Source organism: Pangasianodon hypophthalmus, chromosome 12 (genome assembly GCF_027358585.1).
Source record: "Pangasianodon hypophthalmus isolate fPanHyp1 chromosome 12, fPanHyp1.pri, whole genome shotgun sequence".
Taxonomy (NCBI): domain Eukaryota; kingdom Metazoa; phylum Chordata; class Actinopteri; order Siluriformes; family Pangasiidae; genus Pangasianodon; species Pangasianodon hypophthalmus.
Window position 1 is genome coordinate 11,890,184 of NC_069721.1, and position 18,366 is coordinate 11,908,549.

The window sequence follows — 18,366 nt, forward strand, 5'->3', positions numbered from 1 at the left end:
ATTTTCTGCGTACTATCTTCGTATTATTTCTTTTTTTAAGAATAAAAATTGATTGATACTTTTTAAGAATAAAATTGACTGATACTTTTGATTGATACTTCTTTGTCAGTAGTCTATGAGGTCATGCATGTGGAAGAGGGCAGATGGCACTTACACAGTTTGAAAAGATGCGGGTTGGCTGGCTTCACATGTCTTGAAGGAACCATGTGTTAGTCTTCACCCTCCCTGGCTGGTAGGTTCAGGTGGGAATTGGCAGGTGACTGGGGAGACTGGGGAGACTGGGGAGAAGGGCGGTGGGGGGGTGGTGGTGATTAAAGTCATAGCTAGTGCTATGACTATAATCTGAAAAAATATATCATTCCAAACTGCCAAACTGAAAAAAATAAATACATCTAGAGTCTTAAAGAACTCTTCACTATTATATGCTAAGTGCCCAGCACTTTATTTCTAACCCCAACCGAAGCCTGCAGATGAACTCTGGGACATGGGTATCTAGTTTCCCCATATAATATTACCCATTCAAAGAGTAATAGACTGTTTCCTCCACCATTCAGTGATGATGAATATACAATATCTTTTAATTTATATGAAGTGCTTTTATTGTTCTTACACTGTTGTAATTTTATTAGCCGTGGATTTCAGCACTTGTGCCCTGCCTATAGTACGGACTGTTACATGTTCTCTCACATGTGGTGCAGAACAAGGCTCAATATTTGTTGGATGCCTCTTAATGGTACTGATTATAGCAGCAATTTATGAGGCCACTTTCCTTCTCATTCTCATTCTTAACAGGTCAAATACTGATGCATGAGTGGAAGCCTTTAGTGTCACTACAGACAAGAGGGTGCCTCTGACTTCACTTTCTGATACACTCTGTAATCCTATTATTATCAGTGTAAACCCCTGCACTTCAGCTCCCTGACGAGCGATTTTATTGGCTTTATTGATAAAAAATTGTGCTTAAATGTTTGACACCAAAGTTGAACAGGTTTTCTGGCCTAAACTTTAATTATTTCATGTTTATATCCTTAGAATCAAATCATGCATATGCTGTCTAGCATATATTAGGGATTTTAAAGTAGTATATGTCACGGATAATTCGTGGCTAGTTGTGCATTACACAATTTTAATGCACAACAACATGGAGGCAAAGAACCGCACAGTGTGAAGTGGAGGCCTCCGAGGAGTGCATTGTTTTGCGCATCTAGCCCGCTTATACCATGGTCACTTGCCAGCACTGACAAGTTAAAGCTGTCACTGATGTTTGCAGAGCAAAATTTGACCGAAAGGATAAAAATAACGGTTAATTTTCATTAGTTGTTTTATATGCAGGTCATTAGATCTAGAATTCTCGCTCTAAATCATACACGGAGATAAAGTAGTGCGATAAGATTACATTTATTTGAATGAATTTTAATAAATAGTTATTAGAGAGAATGAGAGAGAGAGAGAGAGAGAGAGAGAGAGAGAGAAATTGTGCATGTGTGAATTACCTGCGTCTGTGCCGCGTCTCTACTAACAATGAAGCTGTGAGTTTAACTACTGTATGCAACTGTAACTATAGGTTATTGTTACCACTGTTTATAGGCAGTGCATTAATTTAGAACAGTGATTAAACTGACTGGAACTGCCTGTGCATTCAATGAACTGAACGCACACATTTCAGCCAAACAAGAATCAGAACATGGTATAAAATAATAATAATAATAATAATAATAATAATAATAATAATAATAATAATAATTATTATTATTATTATTATTATTATTATTATTATAAGTGTAAACATTTGTATTTATTGTATCTAACAAGGGCCGGACTGCAGACCAGACATGCACTGAATTTAGTAATAGTTGTATAAAGTAAGCTTAGCTGATCATTTATAAATCCAAACAATACTGCATATAATATGTGTGTGTGTGCATATATATATATATATATATATATATATATATATATATATATATATATATATATATATATATATCTCAATACAACTACTACATGGTTTAATATGATGTTAGCCTGAAGTCGCCTCCTCCACCAGCATACGCTACGGTTTTCAATTCAATTCTGTTTCTTCTCTCTACTTCCTTGTAAGGATTTTCTCCTATATTCCCTCCAAATATTTACTCCGCTTTTGCTTTTATAATATTAAGAGCATTTTAAGACATTTCAGGTCTTGCCAGCATTTTTTGTGGACAACTCGTTTATTGATTTGAATGCTGAAAAACATGAAATAAAATGTTCTCGGATTGTGCCCATGTTTATGGATTTTAGGTCATCTGGGTAGAGTCTTAAAATTGAATGAAAATAAGATTTTTGTTTATTTCTAAAACTGCTCCCTAGCAAGTGTTTTGTATCAGAAATATTTTACTGAGTGTAGCATTGGCATTTTTTTATGCTTGTGGAATAAGTTTAACTACGCAATGTTGCAGAAACTTCTGACTGTTTTATTGGGAGCATAAAGTTTTAGCTCAAATAAGCCTCATGAGGAATATGGAGATCTGGTATCATGTTTTGCAGTGGTGCAATAAGATGCTTCCAGGTGCTCCATCGAGACTGAAGCCTGCATAAAACTAACAGACTTTCACTATAAGCATTTCTCAAGTCTCATCTATAATAACTGCTCACATCTTTAGTTTAATGATAATAATAAATTCATCTGTACACAACACAGTAAGAGTCATATGTATATGATTTTAGGTGTAGTTAGGCTGCATTTGGCCCTGCATATGAGCCTAAACACGCAGTATAGTATGTGTTGTGTAAATGGCAAGTTTTCTCTCCCTAATGCATTTGCATTTAAAGGAGGATTGTACAAAATGTGCAGAGCAAAAAAAAAAAAAGAAGAAAGAAGAAATTGGATTTGTTTGATGTACTAAAGTTTGGACAACTAGTGACAACCAGTTTTGCTTGTAATTCCCTCGGTTTAAAAGCTGCTGTGAAGTGGTGGAAAAGATCAGCCATAGAGCTGCCACAAAGCTCAGGACAAAAAAAGGAAATGCTGTAATGAAACGAAAATATTGTGTTAATGAATTTCTTATTAAATAAAGACTCTCCTGTCAGCACAAGTACCCTAAGCTGTGTGAAGGGCATTAATCCAGCTAATATGCCTTTTGACTAATAAGTGATTTTAAAGAAAAGACAGATATGTAATGAATAATCTACTTCATATTAAAAAAATGTATTACATTTTTCTTGTTATTGAGTTTAGCTTCAACATAACATTTGTGTCACTGAAATTGGCAATGTCACAAAAGTTTATTTTTAAATTTTTTTTTATTTAATGTATATGTATATATGGAATGGGGAGTGTTGGGTCAGTGGTTAAGGTGTGGATAAAAGCATCAGCCAAATGAGAAAATGTAAATATAGAATGAATATAAACAACCCATGCTGTTCAGAAGTTCAAAAGTAGCCTAGTACTGAGGCAAATCAACGCATATGGCATCACTGTCTATACATCTCAGAGCAAGTGAGTAAGGCACTGATTTACACCTGGTTTTGGCAAAACTGGCAGCCGCTGAAGTTCCCTATTTCTCCACCCTTTCTTTGCGCTGACTTCCCTGTTTCCGCAATCCTCCCTCAGATGCAGATGCAGGTGAGAAGGGCACTTTGTGTTTCACATTACATGGTACTTAAATTGCATGTTTAGGCTCCTGTCTCAGTTTTGTACATAATATTACGCAAGATTTTCCCCTCAGAATGCAAACTAATTACACCTGAACATGGGTGCAAACAGCTTAGCAGATCAGGCTCAAAGTGTATGAGAAGGTGGTGGGCCACCACAAGCTGCCAGACCAGCTTTGTTGCTCATTGTCACAGATTTTACAAGTCTCTAGAACTATACTGGAGGGATGAACACCATTCTTCTGAAATACTGAATATTCCTTCAAACACAATAGTCCAAATTCTCCCACAGCTGTTCAGTTGGGTTGAGATTTGGTGACTGTGGAGGCCATGGCATATGATTTACATCATTTTCATACTCATCAAACAATTCATTGAGCCCCCTTTCTCTGTAGATGGGGATCTCAGAAAAAGGACATTCCTTTCATCATAGGATAAAAGGAATCAATCTGAATAACTTTGTATTGATTTGCAATGACACTTTTCTGTCAAGTGGTGCTGAACCGGCAAAATGCCACACAGCATAGCAGTTTTTCCCTTTACTTTGACAAACTAATTTCCTGACTCCTGGTATTCAGTAACAAATGTTTGAGAAAGCATCAGGTGTGCATCAGCAGCAGAAAACACTGATTTATTATACAGTGGAAGTAACAGCATGAATGGATATGTATAAGGGTTTAATATCAGTAATGTATTCAGACTATCCCACTCCACTGGCACTCTTAACATAATGCCTAATTACATGAATGGTTTTCCCAATCAGATCTGCCAAGGCTGTTTGCAATTATGTGCAATTTCAGAAAATTGCATAATTAATTTGATTAGTGTCTATCAAAAATCAATTAAAGTTTAAAAAAAAAAAAAAAAAAAAAAAAGCATGTAAAATATATCATGTATTGAAAAAGCAAAAATCTTCCAAATCCTCACCTTTTACTTCAAATACCTCTGATAAGAATGTACACAGGCATCTGTGTACATTCTCCTGAAATAGAGAGCTGGATGTAGGCCTTTAAGTGGGCAGGGTTTGGTTATTGTGAACAGATCTAATCCTGGTCGTCTGTATTCTCCTTCCTGTTAACAGCTTTTCCTTTTACGGTCTCCTGATGGAATGCTTGTCCTTGTGCCAAAAATGTGGCACATGACTTTTGGCTCCACAGTACTTGTAAATGCTTGAAAGTTCAGTTTTAACATTGTCATTAGAGGGTTTGTCTTCAATAACCGCTTTACTTGTTCTCTCCATTTCCCGCTTACTGCTCTTCAGGATGGGGCTGTCATTGTTATTGCTGCTCTGGCGGAGCCGGCTGATGGCGGCGTCTGGTTTGCATCAAGTGCTGGCGTGCTGGCAGGGACAAGCTCGTGCTGGAGCACGCTGAGGATGATTAATACTGTACCCAATACAGTATCAGGCTCTAATCATTAGATCAGCTGCTTTGACTGTGATAAGGATGGCCAGTGTTTTTCAAGAGGTTTATATCTTGGGCGTGCTGACTTTTGCTCACTGTTTTCAGAACCTGGGCTCTCATGCCTTTACACAGCGTAATCATATGAGCTCATTTGTTATCAGAATCCACAGTTATTTATTTACATCTCAAACCTCAAGGCCACAGTTGTGTTCATTGCCTAATGCCTTTAGAGCAGTATAATCTAGAGGTTTCTCCTTCCAAAAAATAAGTAATATAACTACAAAGTCTCCGTATTGTCTCTGTGTGTTTGGCAGCAGAAAAGTAACAGCCCATCAGTGGTCTAAGGCTCGTCTGTTCATCCTTTATTTCTTCTTGTGGTCCCATGCTCACCCTGTGAGAATGTTCTCCTCTCTGTGAATAGTGGGGTTTGTGAAGTGTACTAAACACTAGTAAATCCCAACTTACCCACTGCTGGAGAATACCGTGTTTCCCACCGTTTATTTACGCAAACCCAGTGCTGTGTGTGTTACCTTCATAAATTCCGATAAACACTGAAAGAGTAGCAAATCTTCACCATAACAACCTCTGTGGTCCCGTTCCTTCTCTGACTGCCCAATTAGAGGTTTAAAGCTCCAGGGCAGTTGGCTCCATCCTGAGCTCGGGTTGCTGTCTGTGTGCAGCTTCACATGTTCTCCTCGTGTCCATGTGGGTTTTCTCCCGGTTCCCCAGTGTCCTCCCACTTCCCAAAAACATGCCTGTAGGTGGACTGGCTTTGCTAAATTACCTGTAGATGCGAATTTGTTTGTGAATATGTATGTATGGTGTCCTGCAATGGGTTGGCATTCCTATTCCTGCCTCACTCCCAGTGTTCCTGGGATAGGCTCCAGATCCACTGCAACCGGGATAAAGTAGTTACTGAAGACGAATGAATGAATGATGGAACTGTGGCAGATAATAGGTGGTGAGATATGACCCTTAAATACAGAAAAAGTAAAGCGATCTCTGTATTTCCAGATATTCTTGAAACTGTGACATAGGACTCACAAATCTTTTATTTTCATTTTACATTAAACAAGTCTGTAGAACAGAAATAAATGCAGAGGTCATGCTTTTATTCTTCTTGGAAGTTTTCCTCAGCTCCCTGCAGGCTTGAATGTTTTATGTGCTGATTTCTTCCCATAAGTGGTCTTGATTTGAAGTGAAGGGCTTCCTGCTGGGTAGACTGTGTGCCCAACATGTCAAACACTACAGGACCCACAAACACCGCAGTCTGTGAGTTATTAGCCCTTGACGCAATTGTTGCTGTTTTGGCTGTGGATTCAAAATGAAATGATAATATCTAATATGAGGTTAAAGTGCAGAACATTTTGAATTCTGAGTATTTACTGGATGAATGTTGGGTGAGTCACAGCCATTTTTATACACACCGTATCATCTCTAGGGACTCAAAGTGATACCAGGATTTTAAATGTCCTTTTATCATGCACTTTTTTGTGTGACCTGGCTGTTCTGTTCTGGAGGATTACCAGTGGTTTGATGTTTGTGGTAAACCCTCTGAGATCATGCTGATGTGTTCTTGTTTTTATGGTGGTCTTTGATACAGTTATGATTACATCCTGGACTGGGTTTTTGATTTATATAAAGGAATAATTTAACCCAAAAAAAATGGATCTAACTTTTTTTCTTACCCAGAATGCAGTCAATCAGCCAATACATATTTGCTGTCCAACTTTTCTTCCTTTTGTTTTGGTACTCCACTTACAAGGGTAATATATCTAACAAGTAACAGAGGTTTATAGCTATTATCACTAGACTTGCTGATGTGGTTCCTGTCTTTTGAGGCAGTTTTGTGATGAGGAAAAGAGGAAAATGCAATAATATAAATTTTCACCAAATGCTTTAATGTTTGCTAATGCTAAGATCTGGCCTGTAACAGTTAATTTGGACACTCCTAGCATTTTTACCTATGGCTGTGGCTGATGTTTTACTTTCATAATGACTTGTCTTACTGACGTTATCACTTTGTTTGTCCTCATATTGAAAGACTTCAGTATTAGATTCAGAATGTCACCTCTAGAATCAATATGTACTAGATCTTTTTTTTTTATACAATCTTGTGTATTGATTAAAGGTGTGATGATACTCAGCTGGCTAAGAAATTACCTAGTAAGAAATTACCAGGTGATCAGCCCTTTGTTTATGTAGCACACATTTTACTCCCAATCCAGTGTTCTGAAGTACAGAACCAAAACTACAACAAATAAAGTGTCATGACTTACTGAGTGTAATGCCACACTCCATCGTAAAACCTTGTTCCCAGAACTCAGCTCAATTAGATTACGCTAAACTCAATTAGCCATTTTTGTTGTTCATATGAACAAAATATAATTATATTCATTCCTATTACTTCATGAAAACAAAAATGTAAAACATTTCAGGCAATGTATGGCATGAAAAACAATGATTTTAATGATTTTAACAATGATTCATTTTAAGAGCCAACAATTTTTATCATGTTAGAGCTACAATGTGGCACAACAATTTTCAAATTATGTACAAGACATAATTTTTTTGTATTATGAAAATTTAGTTTTCCAGCATTTAAGACTTGTTTTAGAAAGTAACTATAATGATGAACAAAATGGTATATCTGGTTGGGCCTTTTTACAGCTGAAACAGAAATGTGGTATATGAACATGCATAGGATATGAGGACTTTATAATGTGAACCTCAACTGACTGGCTACAATCTATAGTATAATCACAACTTTATATATGTTTTATATTTGTTTGCAATTTTATATACAGATTAATATTTATTATTTTTATTATTATAATAGCTTATTTCAAATGCACCCATGAATTTAATGAAAATTTAGTGAAACTCTTTAGTTTCATATTAATGACTAAAAGAAATCCATCAGTTAAGACAAATAAGACTCTATTCTTTCAGGATGAAACAAATTCCTGCATATAACAGGAGGAAGAGTTAGCGTGTGCCTGTGTTATCCAATGAGCTGCATTGACTGAGCTGCTTTATTGGAGGATTTAGCACACTGCTGCCTTAGGAGGTGCTCTTTCACTATTTAGTCATTATTTTATCACTTTCAGCTCTGTGAGCTTTGCCTATATGTATAATTTTTTTCATATATATATATATATATATATATATATATATATATATATATATATATATATATATATATATATATATAATGTTTTGACATCAGTTAATGCAAATCAGCTGTGCAAGCCAAAGATAGTTCAGTCAAACAACAAATTTACTCCTCCGGATGTTCAAAGTGCACAGACTGAGTTTTAAAGGAAAAGTCTGGGAGCATAGCAATGTTTGAACTCATTTTCTGAAAACTGTTTCCAAACATGTACTCTTGTTAGAAATTATGTCTGGCCCTGTGAGACTAGCATCGTTTAAACCATTATATCTTCAGTAATTCTTCTTTACAGTTGACTTGTTCTGGAGAGATTTGATTAGCATGATGTTGATTGCTCAATGCAGCAGGGTTGTAAACTGAGGTGCTGTGTTAAACAGTGAGGGAATGCGTTTAATGTGTTACACTGATGTTATTAATCCTGCAGTGCTAATTCTGTTAAGATCACTAAATACAACATTCATTTTCCTTACACGCCCTGAGCAGCAGCAGACTGCTTCCATCATATATATATATATATATATATATATATATATATATGGAATAGTATAATAATATTATTATGGATTAATTGTGAAAAGTGAATATAATTATATTTAATAATCCAAAATGATGTAGATTATATCAACTTTTATATATTTTGGATTTATTTTATATCATTTCTAACAAAACCAGGTTAAAGCAGGAAAGAAGTTCTTGTGAGTAACAATGGAGTTGGTCAGTGTCCTAACATAACTGACACACACTGAATCCTGCAACACTCTCAGACAAGCTTATCATGATGTAATGCATTGCAATATCAGTACCACTATCATACTGTCCTCCTCACTCCTGCATTAGAGCATTAGACATTCATTAAATACCCCTATATTTAAAAAAGAATGCTGTGGGCCTGGTGTGTGTGTGTGTGTGTGTGTGTGTGTGTGTGTGTGTGTCTTTAGATAACTTATTACATAGATAATGTAAGTGCTGCTGCTGTCATGAACAACATGGTTAATATTGTTATTAGGGGTCCAAGCACCAAAAGTTGGTTGTATGGATTTGCACAAAAGTCATATACAGGACAAGATTCTGACATCATTTGTAAATTATGGGGCGTGGTCATACATGACGATGCTAATCTGTAACTGGATTTTTGATGATGATGACCTGAGTACTTAAAAAACATGACCACCATTGAGTAATCAGGTTTAAGCAGGCATTTGACAGGGTTAACACTGAGCTATCGTCATTACATTTGAATAGTAGGTTCCACTTTTAACTGATCTCTATCAGATTGAGCACTGGGAGCACAATTCATGTTTTTGCACACAAAAAACACCCATATGTCTTGTAAAACAGGTGTGCAATAAAAATTTTATATTTTCTGCTAATTCTTTTGCTGAATACATAAATTTATTTTTGTAGAATAGTCCTAGGATTTTTGCCCTATCTTTACAGTATTTGTGTCATATTACTCAGCAGAGTCTGAATCTTAATAATTATCAAAAACATGTTGAGATTTGTAAATAATATGGCTCCCACATTCCAATTAATCCTAGTAGGGAGAGCTTGGTTTACTCAAACAGCTGTAACTCAAGACTAGTTGGATGGATTCACATGAAACCTGAAAGGCATGTTTAGGCCAAGGTTCTGAGCAGGTCAGCAAAGTCTGAGGCATGGTCATCAACAGGGGGCTAAGCTGAAATAGGTGTTTCTCAGAAACTGTAAGTCTGATTGAACTGAAATGTATCAGCTGCATCGTTGTGCTAAGTGGATTTTTAATGGTGACTGGTTTACTTCAAAAGCTTGGACACCATCACCATCACAATCTTACACTAAGTATTAGCATTGAGTACAGATTAGCATTGATTATTATTGATTATTGATTCTTATTGTTTATCTATGGACTTTATATTGGTTTATATAACTTGGCAAGAACTGGGCATTGGGGCAATGTTTCAGAAGGTTGTTTGGACCCCACAGATCACTGCTTGTGGATTTATTTATTTATTTGTTTGTTTATATACTCTTATATAAGCTATAAACCACAGAAACCTGTGCCATAAGCTAAAATGATAGAATAATGACTTTTAAAGCAACCCAGTGGGGAAAAAATATTGATCTCTTAATCTGTTTTGCCAGTATGGTATTTTCAGCGTGCAGCCTGTAATTAATCATTTGTAATAAAACGTTCCCATCTCTGCCTCTACAGTTTTTAATGATATTCTCTCTCTGGATCTGTTAAAGCATTTTGTTTGTTCTAAAACTGCTGTATTTCTGACTTCCTTTCCTTCTTGTTCTCTTGTTTTCCATGTGCCTCAGCCTGATGAGTTAACCAATGCGCTGGAGATCAGTAATATTGTGTTCACCAGTCTGTTTTCCCTGGAGATGCTCCTGAAGCTGCTGGTGTATGGCCCTTTCGGCTACATCAAGAACCCTTACAACATTTTTGATGGCATTATTGTCGTAATAAGGTATGTGTGTGTGTCAGCAATGCAGGAGTTTAGAAGCACGCTGTCAGCATCACTGCAGCTGTAATATTTTGTCATGTTCATCATCGTTATTAGAATTCTTTCTGGCAGTTACTTCAAAATAGTGGCACCTTGACAAATTGCAGCCATTACTGAGCCTGTGACAGCTGGTAGCTGTTCAGTCTGGTAACTGTCAGCTGTCAGGATGATGATTTTGATTTCATATTCATGCACTGATATTTATGAATTTGCCTCTTTTATATGAAGATACTTGAAATCTCAGAGGAGTTAAGATTATTGCATGTATATTGTAAGTTACAAGATGTCTGTGTGTTTGTGTGTGGTGCAGTGTGTGGGAGATCGTGGGCCAGCAGGGTGGGGGTTTGTCAGTGCTGAGGACCTTCAGGTTGATGCGGGTGCTGAAGCTGGTGCGCTTCATGCCGGCGCTACAGAGACAGCTTGTGGTTCTGATGAAGACTATGGACAATGTGGCCACTTTCTGCATGCTGCTGATGCTCTTTATCTTCATCTTCAGGTCTGAACGAGTGAGAAGGAGGCCAGTTATGTATAAAACCCACTGTTAGCTCTAATTCACACCCCCAGAAATGCCAGTCTGTATATTGAAACTTATAAGATGCTGACAATTCTGTGATTTTAAGATATTGAGCCACAAAATTGTGACTCTCAATATTTCTGACATATTTTGTGGTATCTATATATTTATTTGTTAATATTTTGGTGTAAACCTTCTCACATATATTAATATTTTTCCCAAAAGTCAGACACAACCTAATAATTCCACAATAATTCCATAATTACATAAAATGTACCACTGGATAAAACTGTATGAAGTTTCTATGAATTTCTAACAAGCTGAAAACTTTCACTCTGTTTGAAACAGTATTTTGGGAATGCACCTGTTTGGGTGTAAGTTTGGCTCAGAGAGAGATGGTGACACAATGCCCGACCGCAAGAACTTTGACTCTTTGCTCTGGGCCATTGTCACAGTGTTTCAGGTAATTGTGCCCAATATAACATGAAAGCATTATTGTCTTTGACAACTCAGCTTTGATTTCAGTATATTTGTAAAAATAGAAGAGCGCTGAGTGTTGAATCTTTGACTGCCATCATTAGATCCTCACCCAGGAGGACTGGAATAAGGTTCTCTATAATGGCATGGCCTCCACCTCACCTGTGGCGGCTCTCTACTTCATCGCCCTGATGACCTTTGGGAATTATGTGCTGTTCAACTTGCTGGTGGCTATCTTAGTGGAGGGCTTCCAGACTGAGGTAGGGCAATCCTCAAATGATCACTCTCTCCCTCCATCATTTACTTTTTGTTGGCTCTCTGTCTTCCTTTTCTGCTCTCCTCCTTCCCTACCCCTGCCTGTCTTTCTCATTCTTTCCATTCCTCTCCTGCTGATCATATTCCAAGTCTGTCTTTTTCCCCTCAGCTATTCTCTGTACTCCTCTTCTTTCTCTCTTCGCTCTCCTTTTTCTCTAATGGTTTTCATTTTTTCAGCAGGCATTGATGAGTTCCTCGTTGCGTTTTCACTGTGGGAGCATCAATCTCATGCCAGCTCCGTGCTCTTGCTCACCTCAGAGCACTTTGTCTCGCATTCCTCCCTTCGGTTTCTCCTTTGGTTTTTTTCTCTGGTCTTATGCAAGCACTTATCACCCAACACATAGCAGCTATTCCTCTGTGGCAGGTATACAGACAGAAAGAAAACAAAGGGAAGAAAAGGATAACCCCTGGATAAATCAGACATGAAGGCTATACCCATGTATCATTTTTAGGTGGAGGGGGTTTTCTTTGAAAAGAGGTGCAGACTGGCTTCTACCCCATTTTAATTAAACACCATCTCTCTCACCGCAAGCTGTAAAAACAACCACTTTGATCTTCTCGCTTTAGACAGCCAATGATGAAGGGTGCATTTTTCACATTTAACACTACAGTGAAAATGGAATCTCAAAGTGGAAAAGTCAGTCTGTCAGACATTTTTACCATTCTCAGCAGCTGTTCTAGACATAGTCTAATAGTTTGAATTAATATACACATTTCTGTCAGAAACTTGTGAATCTGGTGGGGATTTTTAGTTCAGTTTGGAAACCATTTACGAAAAACATTTACAAACAACTTTACTACAAGATTGATAGATCCAGGCCAAGTGATTCTAAAACATTTACTAATTGCAGAAAGGTCTTGTTGAGGCTAATGGATAACAACTTTAGTTACCAGATGGAACATTATTCTTTTCTAAACACTTAACTGTGCCATTGAATTTGCTTTACTAAACATTGTTAAATGGCCAGAATGTGGTGGCTGGAGCTCAAAGTATCACCAGTCATTAAGGTGAACATGCCTGGTTGTCTTGTCTGCTTTTTTATTGCATAATGACAGAGGAAATTATTTTAGCCACTTTAAAGATATCAAAAATAAATGATCTATTATAATAAAAGATTTTCCAGAAAATTAGCCTGATGCTTTTTTTTTTTTTGCCTTCACAAAATAAGTACATTCCAAAATACCTCCATTTTCAACTTTAGTTACTCCACTGCCAAAGCACTTCTTTCCTTTTGCCTAACACATCCCAAAGGGGTTTACTTAATTTTTTTTAACCCACATCTTTTCCTTCAAACACAGCATTTATTTTTCGCTGGCTAAACTTTGCTGTGTGTCGAGGTTGCCAGGGAGACCATCAGATGAATGAGATATGTTAAGGAGAGAGATGCAGGTCCTGGACCTAAGCCCTGGCAGCACCGCACTGCCTCGGCCACTGCTTCAAGCAAATGCCTCCACGCAATCAGTTCATGGAAATGGGTGTGATCTCAGTTACACTAGCGTGTAATGTCAATTTCCTGACTCATTCAATCATTCAGTCTAAGTAAGCCAGTACTTTTTGTTGAACGCTTCCATTGCAGTTTCATTTGCTGCTGTGAGAAATATTACTTACTGCAGGGAATATAATGTTGAATTGCCGAGTTGTGAGAATTTATGTTAACAGCAAGTGTACGAATATCAATCTTCCTGTCTGTCTTTCTATCTATCTGCTATAGCAAATTGTGTATCTGTTTCTGATTTAAAAATATTTCTCCTTAATACTATGCTGCTTTTCTGTCTCTGTAACTACTTTCATATCTGCGTTAGAAAGAATATCTAACACATCTCCACTTTAGGAACTGGCCAAGAGGGAAGACTTGCATGGTCAGCTGAGCTGTATTCAGCTGCCAGTAGACTCAGGGGTATGTAGCACTCCTCTTGACATAACCCACTGCGACTAATCAGGAGGTCCCCAGAGTTTGTGCACGGTGTCACTTGTGGTTGTTTGCATAGAGGCAGATTTGTCTTTAAAGTCCCTCTTCAGGTTCACTTGCTTGATGCCTGCAGGCAAAATCCAAACCTTGCAAAGCCTCTTTATTTTATCTGGCTTGGAGAGGATGTTTTTGGGGCTTATGGAAAGCCACAGTGAAATCAGGCAAAGCCAGCCAGACTACCAAACAAAAGCAAATAAAAGGAATGGGAACTCACTTTAAATAGACTTGAAAATCACTCTGCACGAGATAGCTTAAAGTACTATCCCACATCCAAGAGTGATTTACCCTGTGTTATTGTTCATTTTGTTTGTTATCATAGCTTTCACTCCATGCCATCATTGGTAATACTACCAGTTATTCTTTTGGAATAACAGGACACTGAGATTGGAGGTTTGGTAATTATGGAAAACAAGCTCTTGATCCTGTTGAGGAGACTCTTTGTTCATTATTCTGGGCATCATCTCTTTTATTTTTTTCCTTTACCATCTATGCAGCTGTGCTAGGTGACACATGCAGTCAGAGGTCATAATGAGAGGTTAGCGTCAGATTCACACGACTGTCTCTCAACGTCATATCAAATGCAAAGTCACCTTTCTGTGAAACAGTAGTCATTAACATATTGCAGTTCATGTGAACGATTTTAATCAGTTGAGCAAGCCTAGTCTCCTCAAAAAGAAAAACTCGTCTTGTGAACAACCCCATACACACCCAGCATAGAATGAAGCTGATGATATTACCTACTAAAATTATTGCTACTTTCACTGACCTGCGATGACACCAGAGAGGCTTTTAGCTGTTTAGGCATTTATAAGGAAGGATGAAGCCAGTTGAGGTGATTGAGAAGGTCAGTTAAAGCCCCAAAAACCAATGAGCTCTGAAACATATCTCACCAGTCCTTCTGGTCTGTCTCCACTGAGAAAGACCACATGGTACTGAAGATTTAGATTGCCAAATCACAGTCACACAGACATCTGCCCTACTAACTCCACATGGCTGGCTCCAGGTGAAGAACTACACAGGGTGATGATGCTAACGTAAAGAGTGAAAGCACACACGGGCAAGCAAAAAGTGTGGAAAATGGTTTGTACTGCCACCTACAAACCTATCACAGCTGTGCTTATTGTGTTTTGTTCTTCACCGCATATAAGGCAAGATCTCTTTTCCATTCTTGATTTTTCACATTCAGAAATCTTTTGAAGTTCTTTTGTTTTTGCTCACATTGTACTTGATGTTGTGCCCTCCCATCTTGACAAGTCCTGTTCAGTGTTCACTATTCTTTGTTTTAGCCATGGTAGGAAATAATTATTGTTTTATTGTCCAATAATCCCACTGGTTTCAGGCTCTTTCACACATCCATCAGTCAGTTGTCACCTTTTGTTGCAAAAACAATTGCTCAAAAACTTGGAGTTTGGACTGGATTGTTTTAAAGTGAAACCAGTGGGAGGCACTGACATTAGTTAGAAAGGTTTGTCAGAATAGATTTTACTCTTTCTCTTTCTCTTTTAATCCTTCTCATCTCCCAGTTTGAACATCATAGTGCTGTAAGTATGAAAGTCATATACCAAAAGGGAATGCAAAATTAATTAGTTTGGCATCAATTTCATGACCAAGAACTCCACTGTTAATTGCCTTATTCATTTGGATGCCTTTTTCCCAGTCCAATTTGCTCCTGCTTTTCATGTCAGAAATCACCAGATGGTCACCTCAGAAAGTTATTTTAAACTTTACAATAGAAATATTATAAGATATCTGATTTTATTAATATACACAGATTAAAATTCCAGGTTCATAGCTTCAGTCTTACCTGTGATAAAGTTTTTTATTGGCTAGATTATACACTTTATCTTTATTTATTTATTTTTTTAAATAACTTTTCCTGTACATTTTTTTTGTATACTCTTCATTTTGTCATGTTACCTTGATAGAATAAGGTTGCAATTTCATTGTGTTTACAGAAGGAATGACAGAAGGAATGAAATGGAATGGTGTTGAAGGAGAGAGAAATAGAGTGAGAGAGCGCAAGAGAGAGAGAGAGAATGAATCTTAACTGGTGCTGCTGTTCTGACAAACCACCCAAGGCTGAAGTTTTGCACTAGACCACACTGAAACACTGGGTTTATGGAGACTGTAGAGGGAGGGGGGGATACAAGCAAAAATAAAGAGACACAAGCCTCTGATAAAAATAGCAGAGTTTATTTCTACAGTGCAATTATTGAATGTGTCTGTTCTACTAATGCTGTTCTTCCAGTGGGCTGGGGGAAAAAAAATCCCGCACATATTCAACACCATGTGGATTCGTATTTACACAAATAAAGCAGATGGTCTAATCATGAGATCATCTTCTGAGAAATACATGTGAGTGATACATTTGAAAAATATTTAGACCTTGTATAAGCAAACAGCTAATTCAGTGATGACAGTGGTTTCAGAGTGGTGCTGCACTGCAGACTGAGACTGTCCATGCATGACTCTCCCATGGATCACAGTCGCTCTCTGACCTTTAGGTGTGAGGGCTGCTGGGATTGGAAGGCCAGACCTGCACTGAACTTCCTGTCTATGGTATCTATTTCCACACTGCCATGAGTCACCCTCTTGTCCTGCACTAACACCTTTTCTCTTTCCACCTAAGGGGGATGGCTCCAAGTCGGGCTCAGAAGCAGATTTCTATACACGAAGCATTGATGATGTGCGCAGAAGCAAAAAAGATGTGTCGGCTTCATCTGGTGAGATCTTTCCCTTGTGCAAACATTCATGTTCTCTGTAATTATTGTTTTACTATTAGTATTATCATTGAAAAAATATTTTTATGAAACATTACATTATTATTTTACTGTGCTGTATTGCTGTCAAACACTGTGTGAGTTTAGATATCTGACCTTATTTCCTCTCTTGTGATTTTCTGTTCTTTGCACCCTCCCTTTACTAGGGGCTAAGGGCATGCTGAAACATTAATGTTAGAAAATGTACCTCATGTATTTTTCAGCTATCTGCCATGTCTTCTAGAGGAACCTGATGTTCAATGTGTGTCCTACCTCTTCCTGTCACTCTTGATTATAGTAGTGCCCATCAATGGCCATGTGGATCTGAAGGCCAGCCTTACACCTCCACTTATCACCCACACGGCTGCTACGCCTATGCCTGTGCCCAAGATCTCAGGAGGAGAAGACCTTGCTTTGGGCTACGAGTCACGCAGGGGCAGCAATGTTTCCATGGAGCCTGGCTGCCATGACAAGACTCCGGTCAGTATCGTGAAGCCTGATTTAAGCTCAATCAGAAATGCTTATGAGGACAGGCCAAACTGAATTTCTTAAAGCCTGGGCTGTTCCTGGCTTTTTATTTATTTATTTATTTTTTAATAACAGTAGGTGGTTCTTAACTTTGTAGGCTGTCAACCAAACAATGGAGCATTGTGTTAAACTGATCTACAAGCAAAAGCAAACATTTATTTGTTGTGTAGTCAAACAAAATTTGGGACACTTACATAAAGTTGTAGATATTACAGGTTTTGTCTGTCTTGGGCAAAATACTTGCAGTGAGGTAAGCTAAAAGACATGTAGTTTAGCTTGCTGTTCTTTGGAGAATTTTTGCTATAATACAAGCCACATGAAAAAAGTACGTAACCAAACTACATTAAAGCTACAGTTGAGTCTAAAGATTTGTATACCCTTAGGATATGAGGATGCAAAATTTAGAAGCAATTTAGAAGCACTGATTGCATTAGGTCTCAGATGTGCCTTACTTATAATAAACAGCAAAAATGGTCAAATGGTGTATTTTAAGATGACTATGAAAGAAAAAACTAAATTAAATATCTTTCTGAATGTATTCAGAGAAGTATTCTCTAATTACTCTTGCATCCTCTAAACGGGTTGTGATTCTCTCAGTTGTAATATACAAATAGTAATCAAAAGAAACTGACTGACAAACAAATTTGTTAATGTGATTTGTTGTTTTTATTTCTAAATGCACAGTTAAGAAAAAAGTCCCTAAGTCCCTACGCACTGACTGCATAAGAAGCTCTATTGCGTTATATATATACATACACACACATTAGAATACAAATGAAAAGAATCTTTTTAGTGCAAATGAAAAGAATACACATGTAAAGATGTTTTATTTATCAGTGCTCTGCTAGTATTCAGTCAAAAAAAAGTTGATCTACAAACTACTTTATTTAAAAAGGAACAACCATACTCCCTCTCTGCTGGGGAATATAGTTAGTTAGTTAGTACATTTTGTCAGAGGAATATTCAAAGTTCCTGCCAATTGCCCATATGCCCTTTATACGTCATTGCTGGCCAGTTGCTGCGGAGGTGGGTGGCACATTGAGACTTTTCTATTTCAGGGAATGACTTTTTCTCAACTTCCTGCCTCACCTCTCCTTCTCTGAAGT

At 37.5% G+C, this 18,366-nt stretch overlaps 1 protein-coding gene across 13 annotated transcripts in view; it reads left to right on the forward strand.

Moving 5' to 3' along the window:
- Positions 1 to 18,366, forward strand: part of cacna1g (calcium channel, voltage-dependent, T type, alpha 1G subunit) — a 177,541-nt gene that overhangs the window by 103,376 nt on the left and 55,799 nt on the right. For 8 of the 13 annotated variants that reach the window (XM_053238660.1, XM_053238658.1, XM_053238666.1 and 5 more), the window contains exons 11-17: positions 10,510 to 10,661; positions 11,008 to 11,193; positions 11,560 to 11,674; positions 11,793 to 11,948; positions 13,836 to 13,901; positions 16,603 to 16,696; positions 17,031 to 17,212. In XM_053238660.1, coding sequence (XP_053094635.1) covers positions 10,510 to 10,661; positions 11,008 to 11,193; positions 11,560 to 11,674; positions 11,793 to 11,948; positions 13,836 to 13,901; positions 16,603 to 16,696; positions 17,031 to 17,212 — 951 coding nt within the window. The remainder of the gene's footprint in view (positions 1 to 10,509; positions 10,662 to 11,007; positions 11,194 to 11,559; positions 11,675 to 11,792; positions 11,949 to 13,835; positions 13,902 to 16,602; positions 16,697 to 17,030; positions 17,213 to 18,366) is intronic. The other 5 variants (XM_053238664.1, XM_053238662.1, XM_053238665.1 and 2 more) reach the window with 3 other exon arrangements.